A 20698-nucleotide genomic window follows, 5' to 3' on the forward strand; every position below is an offset into this window, starting at 1 on the left:
GAGGAATGAATGAATGAATGAATGGACGAAGGGACGAAGGAATGAGCGGGGATTGGAAGCCGCGGCTCCGCCCCTCCCCTCCCCCCTCCCCTCCCCCCTCCCCTCTCCCCCCTCCCCTCTCCCCCCTCCCTTCCCCCTTCCCCCCCCCCGACGGAGAGCGTCTGGCGCCGGCCCCGGCGCCCTGACGTCACATCCGGCGCGCCGCCGCGCCCGCCGCGCGCCCGGCTCTCGCGCGAGGGCGGGCAGGGGCGGGGGAAGGGAAGCGCCGCCATTTTCAGGTCCCGGCCCCGCCGCAGCCCCACACGGGCCTCGTGCGCCTCGGCCAACCGCCCGCCCGCCGCCCGCCCCACGCCCCGGAGGACCCGGAGCTTCCGCGGGGGCCGCCGCCATGCCGAAGAATAAAGGTAGCGCCCACCGTGCCCCCGGCGCCCGCCCACACACGCTCCGCCCCGCCCGCCCCCCCCCCAGCCCCCCCCAGGACCGTCGTCCGGCCCCAGCGCCCACTCCCTGTCCCACACTGGGCCCCATCATTAAGGAAAACCACGGTTGGGAGGGGCGGGGCCCTCGCTGGGCGCCGAGCACTGGGCTGAGCGCCGCGAGGGGCTAATAAGTATAATCGTAGATGCTAAGGGGGGGGGGCAGGGTTAAGGCCTGACTGTGTGCCAAGCACTGGGAGAAGCGATGCGGTCAATAATAATAACGGATGGTAAGGGGGGTAGCTGTTCAGCGCTGACTCTGTGCTAAGCGCTGGGGTGGATGATGATGATAATAGATGATAAGGGGGGTAGGGGTTAAGGGCTGACTGGGTGCCTACATTGGGCTAAGCGCTGGGGTGGGAGATGAGGGTGATAATAAATAAGATAGATGATAATAGAGAAGCAGCGTGGCTCAGTGGAAAGAGCACGGGCTTCGGAGTCAGAGGGCATGGGTTCGAATCCCGGCTCGGCCCCTTGTCAGCTGACTGTGGGCAAGTCACTTCACTTCTCTGGGCCTCAGTTCCCTCATCTGGAAAATGGGGATGAAGACTGTGAGCCCCACGTGGGACCGCCTGATTCCCCTGTGTCTACCCCAGCGCTTAGAACAGGGCTCGGCACATGGTAAGCGCTTAACAAATACTAACATTATTAGTATTATGATAAGGGGGGGTAGGGGTTAAGCGCCGACTATGTGCTAAGCGCTGGGGTGGATAATAATAGATGATAAGGGGGGTAGGGATTAAGCGCTGACTCTGTGCTAAGCGCCGGAGTGGATAATAATAATAGATGATAAGGGGGGTAGGGGTTAAGCGCTGACTCTGTGCTAAGCGCTGGGGCGGATGATAATAATAGATGGTAAGGGGGGTAGGGGTTAAGGGCTAACTGTGCCAAGCCCTAGGCTAAGCGTTGGGGTGGGTGATAATGATAGTAATAGATGATAAGGGTGGTAGGTGTTCAGCGCTGACTCTGTGCTAAGCGCTGGGGTGGATAATAGTAATAGATGATAAGGGGGGTAGGGGTTAAGGGCTGACTGGGTGCCTACATTGGGCTAAGCGCTGGGGTGGGTGATAATGATGATAATAGGTGATAAGGGGGGTAGGTGTTAAGCGCTCACTATGTGCTAAGCGCTGGGGTGGATGATAATAATAGATGATAAGGGGGGTAGGGGGACCGGGTGCCAAGCGCTGGGCTAAGCGCGGGGATGGATGATGATAATAATAGATGGTAATGGTAGTAGGTGTTAAGCTCTGGGTGCCAAGCGCTGGGAGAAGCGATGGGGTGGATAGTAATAATGGTAATAATAGATGATAAGGGGGTTAAGGGCTGACTGGGTGCTAAGCGCCGGGCTGGAGGCAATAATAGATGATAAGGGTGGTGGGTGTTAAGCGCCGTGTGCCGAGCACTGGGCTGAGCACTGGGGTGGGTGATAGTAGATGGTGATGGTGGTAGGTCTTGAGCGCTGACTATGGGCCAAGCGCTGGGGGGATCATAATGATGGTAGGTGTTAAGCACTGGCTACGTGCTAAGCGCTGGGGGGATAGAAGGTCATCAGGTTGTCCCACGTGGGGGTCACCGTCTTCATCCCCATTTTAGCAAAAATAATAATAATGATGGTATTTGTTAAGCACTTACTTCGTGCCAAGCACTGGTTCAAGCCCTGGGGGGATACAAGGTCATCAGGTTGTCCCACGTGGGACTCATGGACTTTCTCCCCATTTTAATCATAATTATAATAATAGTGATGATGGTGGTATTTGTTAATAGCTTACTATGTGCCAAGCAGTATTCTGAGCGTTAGGGCGGTGGGGGTGGTGGGGGTACAAGGTCATCAGGTGGTCCCACGTGGGCCTAACAGTCTTCATCCCCATTTTAATCATAATAATAATGGTATTAAGTGCTTAGTGTGTGCCAAGCACTGAGGGGGGATACAAGGTCCACGTGGGGCTCACGGACTTCATCCCCATTTTAATCATGATTATAATAATGATGATGGTATTTGTTAAGCGATGACTATGTGGCAAGCACTGTTCTAAGCCCCGGTGCGGGGAGGTGGGGAGAGACAAGGTCATTGAGTTTGTCCCACGTGGGGCTCGCAGACTTCATCCCCATTTTAATCATAATAATAATAATGATGGTATTGGTTAAGCTCTTACTTGGTGGCAAGCTCTGTTCTAAGCGCTGGGGGGGCGGTGGCCATAGAAGGTCATCAGGTTGTCCCACGTGGGACTCAGAGGCTTAATCCCCATTTTAATCGTCATTATAATAATGTTGATGGTAGTTGTTAAGCAGTTACTATGTCCCAGGCACTGTTCTAAGCACTGAGGGGATACAAGGTTGTCTCACTTGGAGTTCAGTCTTCATCCTATTTAGTAATAATGGTATTTAAGTGCTTACTATGTGCCAAGCACTCTTCTAAGCGCTGGGTGGGGGGAATGCAAGGTTGTCATGTTGTCCCACGTGGGGCTCACAGGCTTCATCCCCATTTTAATAATAATAATAATGATGATGATGGTATTTGTTAAGCACTTACTTTGTGCCAAGCAGTGGTCTAAGCGCTGGGGGAGATGCAAGGCAATCAGGTTGTCCCACATAGGGCTCACAGTCTCAATCCCCATTTTACAGATGAGGGGACCGAGGCCCAGAGAAGTTAAGTGACCTGCCCAAAGTCACACCGCTGATAAGTGGCAGAGGTGGGATTGGAACCCATGACTTTCCTGACTCCCAAGCCTGGGCTCTCGCCCCTAGGCCATGCTGCTTGGATCCAAGCCAGTTAGCCTTGATGTCCCCTAACTGACACCCTCTGCACCCCCTCCTCAACACACACACACACACACACACACACAAACACCCGCCTTCAACCCCCGCAGAGTAATGATGATGATGATGGCATTTGTAAAGCCCTTACGACATACACAACGCTGTTCTAATCGCTGGAGTAGATTTAAGGGAATCGGGTTGTCCCACATGGAGCTCACAGTCTTAATCCTCATTTTACAGATGAGGTGACTGAGGCCCAGAGAAGTGCACTGACTTGCCCAAAGTCACGCAGCCGACAAGTGGTGGTGCCGGGATTAATAATGTTGGTATTTGTTAAGCGCTTACTATGTGCCGAGCACTGTTCTAAGCGCTGGGGTAGACACAGGGGAATCAGGATGTCCCACGTGGGGCTCACAGTCTTAATCCCCATTTTACAGATGAAGTAACTGAGGCACAGAGAAGTTAAGTGACTTGCCCACAGTCACACAGCTGACAAGTGGCAGAGCTGGGATTTGAACTCATGACCTCTGACTCCAAAGCTCGTGCTCTTTCCACTGAGCCTGTGACCTCTGGCTCCCAAGCCCGTGCTCTTTCCACTAAGCCACGCCGCTTCTCTAACTCTGTAGCGTCATGCTCTCTCAAGCGCTTAATACAGTGCTGTGCACACATCAAGCGCTCAGGAGATAAGAAGGGTGGGTTGATTGGTGATGATGGTGCCGCCGATTTTTTTGTAGGGCCCACAGAAAGGGGTGGTCCGTGCACCCCCGAGGGGCTACGTCTGGAAATGGTGACCTCCCTTCCCCCCAAAAAGCTCCATCCATGGGAGTATTTAATAGCCGCCCTCCAAGTTGGGAATCTCAAACGAATGACTCACGGGTCCAGGAAGCTCTAAGAGGCCACTCATTTTCCTCCTGAAACAGATGCGGGAATCAGCCTCTTGGATTTTTATTGAATGTGCTGTATTTTGCATGGGAGCGTTAGGCGCTTACTACGTGGCAGGCGCTGTCCTAAGCGCTGGAGTAGGTATAAGAGTATCAGGTGGGGCGCAGGGACCGTCCCACGTGGGGGGCACAGTCCAAAGGGGGAGAGAGAAAAGAGATATTCTCGGATGTTGGGGTGGGGAGGTGTTTAAGAGACGGGCGCGAGGCCCCGGAATCACAATTGTCTTCATCAAGCACCTGCTGTGTGAAAAGCCCTGTACTAAGCGCTTGAGAGAGTACAGCCGTTTAGGGATGGCTCTCCAGAACTTCCATTTTAGAAGCAATACTAATTTGGTTAATTTGGTTACTTTGTGAGGAATTATGGTGTGCGTGTAACTGCCCAAGTGCCAAAATACTGCGGCCACAGTTGGAGGTCTCCAACTACTTGTGAGGAAAGGCTACTTAATGTTTTAGAGAGAAGCTCGAGGACGTGCAGCGCAGTTTCTCACCATCAAAAAGATATGTAGTTTTGGAAAAAGTCACGCTTTTTCTTAATAATAATAATTATGGTATTTTTAAGCGCTTACTATGAGCAAAGCACTCTTCTAAGTGCTGGGGTTGATAGAAGGTGATCAGATTGTCCCACATGGGGTTTGCAGTCTTCATCTCCATTTTACAGGTGAGGTCACTGAGGCACAGAGAAGTGAAGTGACTGGCCCAAAGTCACCTAGCCGATGTGGCGGAGTCGGGATTAGAACCCATGTCCTCTGACTCCCAAGCCCCGCTGCTTCAGAGGGCTACGTTCTTTTGACAGCTCCACGTCTGCGGTTCCTTTTCATAGGAAAATGCGTGTCGTGCATCAGAAAACATAGCTTTCAGGTCAACACAAGGGTGGGGAAAGAAGGAATTATCCAGTGTTTTAAAGTAATTTGACTATTTGCCGTGCACATAATCAGGGCTCGATAAATATCTTCGAGGAATTGATTGATATTTGAAAAGTTATTGGGAGTCATCCAAGCAAGCTCTCTTAGACCCTTCAGTTTCTGAGAAGGGAAAGACCTCTATAAAGAAGAAAATCCTCTCGTGTTTCCCACCGGAAAGCCCGAAGCAGAGAATTAAAATGAATTTGTAAAGGCCTAATCCTCCAGGTCTGTTGATTATAAACTCTGGAGTTGACAGTGACAGAGAAATAAATCTCAACAGCTAGTCATTTGTCAGCTTATGGCCCGAAAGAAAAAGGCCTTTTTTCCTGGGTTCCAAAACGTTGGACCTGGGTTTTCCATCAGTTGGATCTATTGAGGGCTCACCGTGTGCCGAGCACTGTGCTAAGCGCTAGGGAGAGTACAACAAAGCAGAGCTCGTCATACAGGTTCCCTGCCCGCCAGGAGCTGGCTGGTCTAGAGGGGCTTTCAAACAGACATTTGAGAGGCTGTGGCAGTTAACCTGTCATAATTTTCATTTTGAGGGAGGGGAAGGGGATGCCCCTTGGTCATCAGGACAGCTGCGTGGTAGGATGTACAAGTGATTAAGTCTCAGGAGCTAGTTTGTCTAGTATAGTGAGTGTCGTACCTCGGGTGACGCAGACTCTCAGGCCTCAAGCTGCATTTGATCTCCTGGACGAATCAGCTCCCCTGGGCCGTAGCGGAAAGCACTGGAATAAGCACTGGGAAAAAGTAGGTGGGTGAGAGGCAAGGCATTGGCGACAGACATCTCGTGAAAGACGCAGAGGTAAATGACAAGGGCAGCGAGAGCCGTGTTCGTTCCCTCCTCCGGAGGGAATTTGGGCTCCCGTTTCCAAATGGAGGAGGATCCTTTCTCGGGGACGCTCTGAAATTGGGGGAATTTCCAGGTCCTGGGAGATTGGCGCCTAAGAGCAGTGGCTGCCGAGCGGTCTGATAGGTACACCGGAAGCGCTCGATAAATCCCGCCGAATGCTGCAGTCCCCTCGGGGAGGGTGTCTCTCCTTGTCTTTTGTCCACTAGGCCCCGCCCATCAACAGGGTACCTACAAGAAAAATAGTTCTGTTCCTCAACCCGTTTCTCAGATCCGTCCTCCTGACCCCGGTGCCGACCATATTCCGGCCAGGCGACCGTCTCGGCTTCCGATTTCTCAAATCCGGTCCACGTTTCGCTCTGCTCACTGCGTCACTTGTCCGAAAACCGTGTCCCGGATCAGTGTGTACACTCCTTAAATCGTCCGAGGGTTGGCCGTTGACTTGAGACCAGCCATTAACTCACTTCATCCCAGCATCTCCCACACCCTCCCACCTCCAGCCTCATCTAGTAGTCACTCAACCACCCGTGCCTATTGGTTCTTTACATATTCCTTATAGGCACTGGGCGTATAAACTGTGTTTCTCCCTCTTTACCCTGTTGCTTCCCCTTCCTGAAATGTTTTGTGTGGTCATTCTCCCCCTCTGGAATGTCAACGCCTTGTGGGCAGGGCTCATGTCTACAGCTTTCCTAAACATTTAATAGGCAGGAAGCGCTCCGTAAAATAGATGGATTGGCCTGGCATTTATCTCTGCCGTGCCCTCGCTAGGTCATTTTACAATGCACTGAACACAGAGGTCTACTAAGGGTTCTTGATTAGCTGCCAAATTTCCTTTCCCCCCCCCCCCCCACTAGATTTTGGGTTGCCAATGACTATATATCCACATGCCCATCTCACCTACAAGCACGAGCTGAGCCGGCCTCCTGAGCTCCAGAGATGTCCGGAATTCTCGGTGGGTCCTGTGCCCATCCGGCTTTCACCTCATCAGGCCACACACTTACTGGTGCAATAAACACTTAATACAGTGCTTTGCGGACAGTAAGCGCTCAGTCAGTACTATTGAGTAAGTGTGGGCCGGGGGGCTCTAGGGTGAGGCAGAGTTGGAATGAACAAATCTGGCTTAGAGCGACTTTGTGATTTTTAAATTGTCGCCTTTCCACAAAGTCGGGTGTCTCCCTATCGGTGCAGGACAGAAATATCACTACAATTTTAAAATGACCCCCAGTGTGCTACTAATTAGATGTCACATTTGTTAGGGTGATAAGAAATGTTTGGCTCATTGGGTTTTGACCCTACATTGACTTGCTATACAATCGTTAGAATTATCGGGGAATTGATTTTTATCCTTGAGGTCGTTTTCACTGGCCTCTTGTCCATCTTTGAGCCTACTGCCTTCCTGTCTCGTTACTTGGATCAATAAGGGAAACTGGGCCCTGCCTGCGCCAAACTTCCCCCGCCCCAATAGAGATTCTCATGCATCTCTGAAAATAAGGTAACAGAGTTGAACCGATAAAGTTGGGACTTAAAGGTTTTCTCTTCTCTGGATTTGCTCTGGATTAGAGAAAGTCATAACAAGAAGGCTTTTCATTGTGGAGTGTCTTGAAGATTTTTCGAAAGGAGACGACTTGGGCTGGTGTTCCAGTTCAGTCCTGTGTGGGTGTGTTCAGTGGACTCGATTGACTTTAACCACCCCCCTTATCCCTGAGATTAAATCCTTAATTTCAGGACCTGTATTGCGCTGACGTCATCTAGCTGCGTTGTAACTGATAGAAAACTATCTGATGATTTTAGGGCCGCTCCTTGGAAGGCTTTCATGAATTATTTCACTTCTTCCTCCTCCTCCTTAGACTGTGAGCCCTACGTGCGACCTGACTACCCCAGCGCTTAGTACAGTGCTTGGCACATAGTAAATGCCTTACAAATACCACAGTTATCATTATTGTTCAGAATGTTATAGCGGTTTAATATGAAATGGCTAAGGGCGATTACGATTCAGCCAAGAAATACCGCTAATGTTGTTGCCTGTCCAGAATTCACAGGGGAAAAGTGTTTTTTGGATGGTTGGCGTATATGAGCAGAAATTTCTTAGGCATTCAGTGAATTAAACCTGATGGATCAGAATATTTGGGTATTAGGTAGTTGCTAATGTAATGGAAAGCTAGTTTAGATCACACTCCTTTGGTATAATGGGGCTTTCTGTGACCAGTTGGTGAAGTGTTGAGTCCTTTCTGTTTTTCCAGAGCTGTTCTCTCATTATGGGCAGGGAGCGTGCCTGCCAACTTTGTTATATTGCTCTCTCCCAAGTGCTTAGTACAGTGCTCATGAACAGTACAGTACAACATGAAATATGTGCTCAGCAAATACCACTGATTTAATGCGTTGGCAACAGGGTAAATGGTATCATTAACTGGAAGTGGATTGTCTACTTTGTGCATTTTCAGCACATTTTCCCAGTTCCCACGCTGAGGGGTCTGCCTTCTCATCGCCCATATCAGCTCACTGCAAGCACCATCGACTGAAGTTGCCTCCCGCGTCTCGGATCCGTTTGAGGGCGTCTTCTGTGGCTTTCTTTCTGTCTGGGTCCCAGTCTACCTATTAGATCAAACCTTCCTCTTCTACATCCGTGTAGGTCACCGAATGTTGAGCGTAGACTGTTTTCCGCTACACCTCCCGGCAGAGCGTCCGCTCCTCACGCCATCCTCGGACAGCCAGAAACTACTGTCTGCTGCCGCTAGTGGATGCAGCAACGTGGCCTAGAGCCCGGGCCTGGGGGTCAGGAGGACCTGGCTTTTAATCCCGGTTCTGCCACTTGCCTGCCGTGTGACCTTGGGCAAGTCACTTCACTTCTCTGGGCCTCAGTTTCCCTCATCTGGAAAATGGGGATGAAGGCGAAGGGCTGGGACAGATAGAGGATCATCAGGTCTGACGGAGTCCCTGACTTACATTGAGCTCACAGTCTAGCTAGGGTTTCCTTCAAAATGTCATTTACCATGGTATATATTGTTTTGTTTTGTGGGTTTTTTTTCATTTTATGCTACATAAATCGTATGTTGTTATGGCTTTTAGCATGTCTGTTGCGTCCAGACTTTTGCCAAATTGTTTTTCTTCTTTAATCTAGGTAAGGGAGGTAAAAACAGGCGACGTGGTAAGAATGAAAATGAATCGGAAAAGAGAGAGCTGGTGTTCAAGGAGGACGGACAGGGTAAGAGTTTGCAATTAGTTTTTTAAGAGCATTTGGAGCTTGGGGAGGTGGTTCACGAGAGGAAGTCTGGATTTCAGTGTTTGACTTCTCTCTAGGAAGGGATTGGTCACTGCAGTGTTAGGAAACTAATGGAAAGAATGAACTCCCTGGTAATCCGCCAGGTCTTATCTCCTAGCTTTGTTTTGGAAAGGATTGGAGGGAATTTTCTTGATCCATTTGCCCAGGTAAAATGCAGCTATTCAGCTTGTCATGAGCAAGTCACATCATGACAAACTCTTGGTAGGGAACACGTCTGCTAACCCTGTTGAAGTGTACTCTCCCAAGCGATTAATACAGTGTTCTCCAAATGCTAAGAGCTCAATAAATTACATTCGATTGACATGGTAAGCTATTAATAAATGCTTTTCCCGTTATTGAATTAACGTGTGTATCATCTATTAGTTATACTTAATCCTTATTCAGAACTGGATTATCCCTACAAAAGAAACAATAGAACTGTCTAAAATTCTGCGTAGAACAAATCCTCTCCACCCAACATGGTGAAGTTTTCTTTATCCTTGGAAACCTACCGTTAGACTTAGTAATCGAATACATTTCCTCCATTCAAATCAATCAGTGGTATTTACTGAGCGCTTAGCATGTCTGTAGCACTGTACCAGGCGCTTGGGGGAGAGTACAGTACAACGGCGTTGGTAGACATCCCACAAGGTTCTTACTGTCTAGCGATTCAAAGAACAGTCCTGTGTCCCCCAAGAATCGATTGCTGTGGGGTCACTATCGAAGAGATTTGTAGAGATTTATTCAGGTTTTCTTTTCAAGGAGTGTGGTCGTGAGCAGTAGAGTCACTTTTTCCCCTTTTCTCTTTCAGAATACGCCCAGGTGATTAAGATGTTGGGGAATGGTCGATTGGAAGCCATGTGCTTTGATGGCATAAAGAGATTATGTCACATTAGGGGGAAGCTTAGAAAAAAGGTAGGTGTTGACCGTGGAATGCCCATCTGTTGTCTCGACCTCTCAATCTTGCGTATCGTGCTGGTGACACCCTGTTGCGTTGAACTTTCCCAAGCGTTTAGTACAGTGCTCCGCATCCAGTAAGCGCTCAATCAGTACCACTGATTGAGTGGAGTGTCCCTCTATGCCCATTTTGTGTGATCCTAGGCAACAAAATCCATTACCCCTCTCATCTTGATAAAGACACATCGGGACCCAGGCTTAGGATATCAGATGGTCATCAGGGGACATGTTCTCTTAGTAGCCAGGTGCAAGTAACAGTCACTCGTTGTCCAAAGAGAGCGGATGGGGTGAGCGAGAGAGAGTCAGTCAGTCGTGTTTATTGAACACGTAGTGTGTGCAGAGCGGTGTACTAAGCACTTGAGAAAGAACAATTTAAGAGACACATTCCCCATCCGCAATGAGCTTATCGTCTAGAGGGGGAGGCTACAGATTACAGATAGGTACATAAATACTGTGGGTTGTGAGGGGGGATGAATTAAGAGAGCACGTGGGAGAGAGCACATGGACGTACTTCTATAGGAGAGTTTTTTAAACTGTCTGAATCGTATTTTGGTTTGGTGAGAAAAGCTGCTTCTTAGGTCTTGAGTCTACAGACTGAATTCTTTGAACTTTTTTTTTTTTAAATACCATCATCCATTAATATGCTCTTTGCTTTTTCCAGGTTTGGATAAATACATCAGACATCATATTGGTTGGTTTACGAGATTATCAGGTGAGTAGTGTGATTTCTACCACCTATCTCCGGGAGCATTCTATTTCTAGCCAGACTTCAGCTCTGTCAATGCGAATGATCTTTTCCGTGAAAGAGAAGGGTCTTCCCTAGGACCCTGTCAGTGGGAACTTGTGTTCCCTGAGCTACTGCTTTATAATGAAGGGCTAATGATGATAATTGTGGAATATATCCAATTTTGACTGAGCCCAGCTCTCTACTAAGGATTGGGATTAAATCTAAGCAGATGGGTCAACAGTCCCTGTCCTACATGGGGCTCCCAAACTAAAGGGGTTGGAGAACAGGTGTCTTATCCCCATTTTTACATCTGAGGAAACCAATGAAGAGCAATGAAGTGACTTGCCCCGCGGCCCGTGGCAAGCAGTGGCAGAGCTGGCATTAGAACCCAGGTCTCCTGCCTCCCAGACCCATACTTTTTCCACTAATCCGTGCAGTTTCACTTGAACTCTCCCAGGAATCTCTGAGACAGACCAGTCGAGTTCCACGTTGAAGTGTGGCTCTACTAGAAGTGAAAATGGACCAATTTCAGGCACTTGCAGCGAGAAGGCTTCTTGGCAGAATTACATTGGGTCATTAACTTGCGTGTACTTCCTCAAACCATCAGGGTTATAAAAATGGCATTAAAATCATATGCTCCTCCACATCGGCAACCTTTTCCTCTTAATAGTAGACCCGGGGGAGGCAGGCAGCTGGAAAAGCATGGTAGGAAGCTGCTTTGGGCATTAGGTTTGGAATGGGGACAGTGAATGGATTCAAGCATCATTCGTGGCTGTCTCATTGGATTGTGCACTCTCCTGCTGCACTTGCTACTTGACAGACCCTTAAGCTCAACCGGTTGTTCCCTTCTCGTACGGAGGAGGGGGGAAAACAGCTTCGTTTCTCATCTTTTCCCACTCCTCTGCTTAATTTCTGATCTGGTGTGCAGAGCTGGGAAAGTAAACGAGGAGGAGTGGGAGGAATAGGGGTTCAGATGCGATGGTGAAAGGCTCGTTTCAAACAAAAATGAACACGGAGGCGGAGAGAAACAGCAAGATGGAAATCTCCTTGATTGTCAGTGACTAAAAGGGAAGGAGTGTTTCCTTTTTATGCATTCCCCTTATAAATTCCCCGTATCCCGAGAATGATAAAGCTGCCTCATTCTTCATCTCGGTAGTGTAACAGATGGAGAAGATGTCACATTTTGTGACTTCCGACGCACACGTCAAGTAATTGAATTCCTCTTTATTGAACCTTTGGAGTGGAAAGGGGGAAAAAAACAAATGAATTGCATTTGACATTGCCAGCTATAAAAAGAAGACATGCATCTTCTCTTAAGATAGGATCATCTTTGGGTTTTTTTTCTTTTAGGATAACAAAGCCGATGTCATTCTAAAGTACAATGCAGATGAAGCCAGAAGTTTAAAGGCATATGGGGAACTTCCAGAACATGGTAAGAAACTCATACCACTATTACTACTACTAATAATGATGCTATTTGTTGAGCGCTCACTGTGTGCTAGGCCCTGTACTAAGTGCTGGGGTAGATACAGGCAAATAGGGTTGGACCCAGTCCCTGTGGGGCTCACACTTTCAATCCCCATTTTCCAGATGAGGTAACAGATGCAGAGAAGTGACGTGATATGCCCAAAGTCACACAGCTGACACCTGACGGAGCTGGCATTAGAACCCATGACTTTCCGACTCCAAGGCCTGGGCGCTCTCCCCTACCCCGTGCTGTCTGGCTCTGTTATTACTGCTGCTCTCACAACTGTCTCTAAAGGGAAATTTAATAGAACATTTTTCCCAGTGTTATGTGACGGTTGTCCTGGGCGGAGCCTGACTCCCAGGATGAGCGTCGGCCCCTCCTCTGTGGCCCAGGGCACTGTAGGGGGAGGAACCTTTCCGCCGGGCGAGAACTCTCGACAAACTCAGTGAGCTCCGTGAGTCCCGTGAGCCTGCCAACTTGAGTCCTTATTCCCCCTCCGCCGTTTCCTGACAGGCTCACTAGCTTTTAAATCTGCATATTTAATGCGTGTCTTTCCACCCTCTGATCGTAGATCTCAGAAATGTTTGGAGAGAGACACGGGGGCTGGAATGAGTACAATTCATCCAGAGATTTGTAGTTTTTTTTTTAATTTTATTTTTTTATTTGAGGTTCGTTGGGCTTTTTAAATATATTCCCTTTTGACTTCAGGATTGGCTAGCTGGAGTGTTCCGTTTAAGTGGGCTTTGGAAAGTACACCCATTGTCCACCAGAAGAGCAGCCTACTGAGTCGAGTTTTTCATTAGAGATGGGATGGAGAATTTCTTCGTAACAAGAAGAATGAATTGAAAGTCAGTCTTGCTTTAGTAATACTGGGTCTCGACTCCTTTCCCTTTGGCATGGACAGGTGTTAATATGTCAGATGCTTCTCGATGTCACACAATAGTCGGTTTATAAAATTGGATGAAAACTATCGTAGGCAATGCTGAGTTTTTTTCGATATTTTCCTCCTTAGCTAAAATCAATGAAACGGACACATTTGGTCCCGGAGATGATGATGAAATCCAGTTCGATGACATCGGCGATGACGATGAGGACATTGATGACGTAAGTGACCGGTGCTCTCTTATGTCACTGTCGATAAGGGACACGGCAGTGCTCTGCACATAGTAAGAGCTCAGTAAATACGATTGAATGCGTGACTCCTCCTGACCCTTCGGCTGTCTCGGGCTGAGTGTCCCGGTCCCTCTGCCTTAGGATGCTCTGTCCTGATCAGTGGTATTTATTGAGCGCTTCCTTGTGTGCTGAGCATAAGCGCTCAGGAGAACACAGTACAGCGGAGTCGGTAGACCTCTTCCCTGCGAGCCTATGCTCTGCACGAGAGGCAGAACTGCTTGGTCTGAGGCGGTTGGATGATGTGGGACCTTCAGGACCCAGTTCTGCCATTAAAGGGGTGCTTACTATGTGTATGGAAGAAGCAGAAGCCCGTTCAGTGACGCCTTGTGGTGTGGGTTGCCTTCTTGCAAAAACCGGTGCTAAAGAAAACTCATTCATTTTGCAAGAAGACAACCCCCTGAACTGAGTGCAGAAGAATTATTTCAAGAAAAATGTTGATGTGTTTTTAATGTGATCTGATCTAATGGAAAGTGGACAATTTTTAGTGCAACAGTGAGGCCCTTCAGCACATACTGTATTGCTTAGAACTGTGTCGAGCTGCCCCTGTCCTACACGAGTCTAGGGAGGAGGGAGAGAGGTGTCCGATCCCCATTTTGCAGATGAGGAAACTGAGACCCGGGGAAACGAAGTGACTTGCCCACGGTCAATGCAGTAGGCAAGCGGTGACGCAGGGTGCAGCTTTGGGTCTCACAGCTCCCCGGGCCCAGGCTCTTTCCCCTGGGCCACTGGAATCAAATCTTTCCCGAAGCACTTAGAACAGTGCACTGCACCTAGTAGGAGCTCGGCAAATACCGTCGATGCATAAGAACAGTCCATTCTAAGCACCGTCAGGCTTTTTGCTCTGGCGTGAGCGATGTAATGAAAATGCAGAGCACTTTGTCCTGTTTCCCGCCCAGTCGGGTCAGCCGTCCGGATGGCCTCTGAAAATAACACAGTCACATCTCATAATGAAAGAAGGTAGCGTTTAGTAAGCCCTGGATCGACTGTAAAATATGCCAGCCAAAGTATTTTGCGGCGTCTTTTAATGCAAGCAGCGGTAGGTTATACTCCCAGTTGACGTTCTCCTTTTCACTTGCAGATCTAAATTGGGCTGAAGGTTTTCCATTCCGAGTTTTCCGAGGATCGTCCGTCATTGGTATTTTGATTTGAAAGTTTTGGCAGCCCCATCCCGAAGACTGAAACGTCATTCGCATGACAGCTGTTTTGTTAAAGCAGACTGACTTATTTTCGATGTTTTAAAGTATTTATATTTCTTTAAAAGCTGATAGTGCCGAATTATCCCGAGTGACGTACTCAACTCATTTTGTCCTTATTTGCTAAACAGGACTTTCCAAACATTTGGAGAAACGGTCACATCACCTGCTGCGTTCTTCTGCCTTTCCTACCTTCACCTCCTTCCCTTCCAGAATTTGATATGTGCGTGATGGTGTGCCCTTTAATCATGGAATTTTGATTGAGTCCGACTTGAAATCGGTACCTTCTTAGTGTCCAGAGTGACTACTTCTCTGCCTAGATGTGCACCTGACATTTTGATTAAAACTCGAAGGGAGACTGAAATCTGTATTGGAAGTCATAATGCATGGATCCGCGTTTGGTGGTGTTGGGTTTTTTTTTTTTTTTAAGCATGTGGCTATTTTTATACCCACGTTGATGTCACCGAACTCCTTTCCTTCAGCCACCTTGTCTGTTGCCCCCCTAGGGGAGTAAGCACCTCTGAAATGCCGTTTTAGGACCGGCCTGGCTCTCTCGAGTAGAAGTGAAATTGAAAAATGGAAATTTTTAAGCAAAGTCGTTTGGGGAGTTGAACGTCTGGCGGCACTAAATTAATTTTAGGTGGATCGACAGGTCTTGAGTTTTTTCGTACTAAATAGATACACATCTTTTCCCCCGACAGAACTAAATGGTGAATTACCTTGAATTTTGATGATCAGCAAATGTGTAGGCTATTTTTTATAGTAAAGAGGATGAAAAACTTTAACCTCCCATCTCATTTTAACCTTCAAAGTTCTGTACACCCGATGCAATGATTTAAAGTTGGTCCTCTGTTACCCTCGAATTCCCAATTGTGCATTGTGAACTCTCATTTCCTGGTGTGCAAACCGAGCTTGGCCCAGAACTAACTGCGGAAAAACTCATGGAAAGATGTCCTCCCGTTTTCAGGCAGAAAAAAGTATAATAAAAACTAACCTCGACCCTTGGAGATCAGGCAGGTGCTAGCCTTGCTTTGTGGTCTGAAAGTTCTGTACTCGACCCGCTACCTTCTGGAAATGGGGAGAATTTGGTTTCCCGTTAACCTTTTAAAAAAAAAAAAAAAAGCTTGACATTTCTTCAACATCAGCTAATAATTGGCATTCGTGTCAAGGGTTTGGATTACAGAACATAATCAGGTTTTCATCTTTTGCAACTGAAGAAAGAGCCCCGCTATATTATAATTTATGAAATCGGCACATACGCCTTATGGTGTTTTGAGAAATATTAAAAGGGGGTAGGGAGGAAAGGATCAGCCTGCAAGGTTTTGATATTTGTTTCCTCTTCTGGGTATGAAAAGTCCAAACAAAAATGAGTTTGAGCAAAAACTATGAACTAAAAGGGAGACAAACTTTCTGTGGCTTGTCACCAAGAAGGAAGAACATAGGACCTTTTTTTAAAAAAAATTAGGAATTCATGTGTTCATCCTTCAGAACTGCCAACACAGTTTGTGCTGCTCGCATAGTCGGTGTGAAGCAGGTGTCTTTGGGGTAGGGAAAGTAGAGGGGGGTACTTTGTGTTAGTGAGTGGGGTTTTTTGAATGGGAAAAATGGTTTATAAGGAAACCAGATTTTTAAAAAGGCATTTTCTTCTTATACGGTGACTTTCCTAAAATGATTAGGATGACGTACATTGAGAGAACCTTTTTCAGATGACTAGACGATTTGTTCTCAGATGTACCTAGGTGTACTGCAGATACGATATTTATACATGAAAACACCCCATGTGTACACAGGGGCTTCACCGACGGTGGGCACCGATCCTACGCATACACAATGAGATGTCCTGTGAGTTGTATCTGGGATTTGGGGGGCCAAAAGCGCCCTGTGTACTAAACCATTGAGAGACTCATTTGTAATACATGTGTTGTGGGCCAAATCGAGTGTACACGTGGCTTTGTGTTTCTGGTTACCGCTCCAGAAAGAAATGGAATGTGTTCACGCACAATACACTGGACCCTTTCGTGACTGAAACCCCCTTTTGTCTGGAGGGAACCCTGTACCGTGTGAAAGCGAAGCTCATGTCTAGCAGTAAATACGTGGCTGATGAGACCACGTCATCCAGAGTCCGCAGGCATTTGGTAGGAGTATATTTTCCGGGCAGTTTTTTTGCCGTACTCCTGAATGCCTTCCCAGCTGCAGTGAAGTGGTTGGTTTGCAAAAGTTTAGAGACTCCCATGTAAAGGCTGCTGATTCAATTCTTCAATTATGTTCAAGGCTATTAAATCGTTTTTGCTGAAGAGACCCACTCTTACGGAGCCTGTACACTCGGCATGTTAGGCTTTAGGGCACCAGCCTCTTCGCCGATCTCCCGGCCTCCAAACTCTCCCTGTTCCAGTCCATATACTTTGGATCCGTTTTTCTCAAAAGTCATTCGGCCAGAGTGTCCTCCTCAAAAACCTCCCTTGATGGCCCTTTCTTCCCATAAAGCAAAAACTCCCGCCAGTTAAGTTTAAGGCCTTATTGGCTCCCTTCTTTTTTTAACCACCTGCTTATCCCCTTATGACCAGTGATCAACCTTAGATCCTTTCAGGCTAACCTCATCATCGGGCCTCGTATCTCCTGTCAAGGCTTCCTTGTCTTGTCAGGCTCTAGCTCTCCCCATCTTCAAAGGCTTTTCTGATATCCCATCGCTTAGGTGCTTTTTTCTTTTTTTTGTACACTCCCCATTTTATAAACTCCGATCCCTCGTAGCACTCGTGTTCTTGTCTACTCCCTACTTCCACCTATCCGGAATGAACGTTGGTGCTGTCTACTTGAGACCCAGGGTCACGTCTACTAATCCCATTGTCCTCTTCCAAATGTCCAGCACCAGCTCTCCGCACACAGAAGTGGCCCGATAAATACCCATTGTTTGATGGCGAGGAAATGTCAGCCGCTCGCCTACGAGAATAGCACTGTGGGTTGCTGCGTAAACAGTGGTTGTATCGGCGGTTGTATTTAGTCCTACCTAGGCTAGACAAATATAAAATTATATGTACCCCAGTGATCCCTCGGAAGTATAAATTGTGCAGTATTGACCTGACAACAATCCCAATATGCCTTTTTAGTTTGCTATTCTTTGAAGTCCCAGCTGATCTGCCTCCCTCAAAACTGAACACCTTGATGCAAAATTAGGCAACCAATAATGTTTTTAATTGCGCACTTTCTGTGTCTGAGAGGAGAGAGAGAAATTCATTACTAAACTGGGTGTGCTATTGGATGTAGTTGGTACATGGTAGGTTACAGTCAGCCTGGGCAGTGCCTTTCTGATACCCTCCTTAGAAACAGTGTTGTGTGCATTCCCCAGAGTTGAAGCTGGATTCATGTGAATAACATGTGAATCCCCAAAGGACCAGTGGGGACTTGTCATGGGCCAGGACTGTAAGAAGTCAGGTCATGTCACATGTGTCTGTGGGGAAGCCTTAGATTTTCCTTGATGTACTGGGTGGCTTTGCCCATTTTAACTCATTGTGGGCAGTGTAAGAAAACCAAACTCTGCCCTCCAGAATACAAGGAATGAACTAGGCCCTATTCCCAACCATTCCCAATGAACCTGTTCATGGAAAGCCACCCACCCTCCTTTGTCTTTCTCCCTCTTCCTCTTAGAACGGGGAGAAAGGAAGGAAGTCTAGCTTTGCTTTTTGCCTTGCCTTTCCCCTGCCTCCGCTCTCCCTTTAGCTCCTCCAGATCTGTCAGAAGGAGGAGCCGGGAAAGGGGACTTGTAGGGCCACCGAGTCACAACAGCCCAGGAGCCCGAAACGAGGACTGGGCGTCTTGGCGACTGGAATACTGTCTCTTGCCAGGCTCTCTCCAGGTTGAAAAAACACCGAACAGGCGACGGTAGGGCCTGGCAAGTAGCATTTGAGTCTCTTTCGCCGTCACGTGAGGGGTGATGTCAGGACGGTGAGAGGCCGAGCCCTAATCATGTAGTGACAAAGCAGCAGACTGGGTGCAGGGCACGGCTAACCTCGGGAACTTGTCCTTCTGCCAGTCCTACCTCGTTGCGACGCTGCCCGGTGGTTTTTCTGGCAGGTCACACGAGATCTGGTTAATCCAACGTGGCTCCTGGCATCGAGGCTTCAGTTGGACACTCGACGTTGCGGGAGGAGCCGGAGCCTGAGAACAGTCCTTTGTCTTTTCACGAAGAGGGAGAATCCTCCAGTAATTCCGACGCTGAAAGGCAGGTCCTCCAAACTTCCCGAGGCTCTTGGGCAGCTTGAAGAGTGATCGATCAGCTGACTAGTGAACAGTGGAAGGCGTTACATTATAGACTTTTTTCCCCTCTCACCTTGTTAGTTAGCTCCACCCTTGCTTTTGCTCAAACAATACACTCTTGTTTATAAATTGGGGAAATCTCTCCCAGAAGTAACACAGCAGCCTTGGCCTGATGTCATTACCACCCGAGTTTAGCCTGAGCTCATGGTGAAGGAATACCGTTCCTGCCTAAGCCTGGGAGACTTTATGAAATGGCTTTAGGAGGAGGTTTTTGTCTGCCATGCTTTGTGAAATGGCACTTGTTTCCTGGCAGGGCTTAATTTTCTGCTTCAGCTGAGCCCAGGCATGGGGATACTGTTGGGTAGAATTGGGACCCTTTTCTTTAGAGAGAATGAGCAAAAGTTGAAATTTATCACAGTTGAAATTTACAAAATTTGAAGAACATCCAGAAGAATTTTTCGTAAGAAATGTGCTCAAGACAAAAATATAAATTGAGGCTTTGTCTTTGTTTTCCTTATTGCTGCTTTCCATGTAAATAAAATGGACAAGGTACACTAAATGGTGTTTGTTAAGCTCTTACTATGTGCCAGGCACCATTGTCAGCACTGGGCTTGATGGAAGATAATCAGATTGGACACAGCCCCTGTCCCGCGTGGGGCTCACCATCCTAATACCCATTTTACAATTGAGGCCCAGAGAAGTCAAGTGACTCGCTCAAGGTCACACAGCAGACAAGTGGCAGAGCCGGGAGCAGAACCCACGACCTTCCGATGCCCAGGCTCGATCCACTAGGTTTTGATCCTTCGGGCCAGTGACCGTGTTTTCAAACTCTTCTTACTCCCCCAAGCGCTTAGCACATTGCGCAGCACAGAGGACCATCATAAAGCGCCAAATTCATCTCCAATATTCCCAAACACGTGGAAAAAGGGTTGTGAAAAGAGACTCTGTAGTCATTAAATGAGGATCTCGCTCTCTTGCTGCCCAAAGCACTGCAGAACACTCATTTCTCCCTTCCTGACTGAACGCGAAGTGCACTGTAAAGGGTCATTTCGATACGTTGTGTCCTCTGACCTGTTGGAGGGAAAAAATGGCCCATTTTTTCTCTCTCTGCCAGCTCCTGGGATGGCCCCTCAGGGATGTGAAAAATGGGAAAAGGCTCAACCGCCCGCTCTGAGCCATGCGAGGCCCGGGCTCCTGCTGCCAAGACCTTTCAGACCCGAGAAAAGGAAAAAATATCCTTAGGGACATAATCCGGAGTCTGGGGACTCAGAGAAGGGGGAACTGAAATTTGCAGAGTAACCTTTCTCACTACCTACCGCTAATGACTGGAAACTATTAAAACTATTTAGAAACTCCTTTTCCCCTTCGGCAGTTTTACCGTCGGTCTATAGTAACGACCGAATATCTGCTGTTGGCAGAGGACGGTGCTATAAGCACTCGGAGCCGTACAGTCAGTAGAGGTGAGGCCTGTCTTTAATAATAATAATAATGTTGGTATTTGTTAAGCACTTACTATGTGCCGAGCACTGTTCTAAGCGCTGGGGTAGACACAGGGGAATCAGGTTGTCCCACTTGGGGCTCACAGTCTTAATCCCCATTTTCCAGATGAGGGAAGGGAAGCACCGAGAAGTGAAGTGACTTGCCCACAGTTACACAGCTGACAAGTGGCAGAGCTGGGATTCGAACTCATGAGCCCTGACTCCAAAGCCCTTGCTCTTTCCACTGAGCCATGCTGCTTCTCAAG

The 20698-nt window shown here is 47.9% G+C and overlaps 1 protein-coding gene across 1 annotated transcript; it reads left to right on the top strand.

Annotated features, from left to right (window-relative positions):
• Nucleotides 1-302: 302 nt before the first annotated feature.
• Nucleotides 303-16997, top strand: EIF1AX (eukaryotic translation initiation factor 1A X-linked). Its single transcript, XM_029079733.1, has 7 exons — nucleotides 303-404; nucleotides 9045-9128; nucleotides 9997-10100; nucleotides 10804-10854; nucleotides 12220-12301; nucleotides 13350-13441; nucleotides 14589-16997. The coding sequence occupies exons 1-7, from the start codon at nucleotides 389-391 to the stop codon at nucleotides 14592-14594; spliced, it is 435 nt and encodes a 144-aa protein (XP_028935566.1). The 5' UTR covers nucleotides 303-388; the 3' UTR covers nucleotides 14595-16997.
• The last annotated feature ends 3701 nt before the right edge of the window (nucleotides 16998-20698 follow it).

Source organism: Ornithorhynchus anatinus, chromosome 15, assembly GCF_004115215.2.
Source record: "Ornithorhynchus anatinus isolate Pmale09 chromosome 15, mOrnAna1.pri.v4, whole genome shotgun sequence".
Classification (NCBI taxonomy): domain Eukaryota; kingdom Metazoa; phylum Chordata; class Mammalia; order Monotremata; family Ornithorhynchidae; genus Ornithorhynchus; species Ornithorhynchus anatinus.

Bases quoted from the DNA above. Each gene is read 5' to 3' on its own strand.
- EIF1AX (XM_029079733.1), top strand. The intron at 9,129-9,996 runs GTAAGAGTTTGC...TTTCTCTTTCAG, and splicing joins GTTCAAGGAGGACGGACAGG to AATACGCCCAGGTGATTAAG. The intron at 10,101-10,803 runs GTAGGTGTTGAC...TGCTTTTTCCAG, and splicing joins GGGGGAAGCTTAGAAAAAAG to GTTTGGATAAATACATCAGA.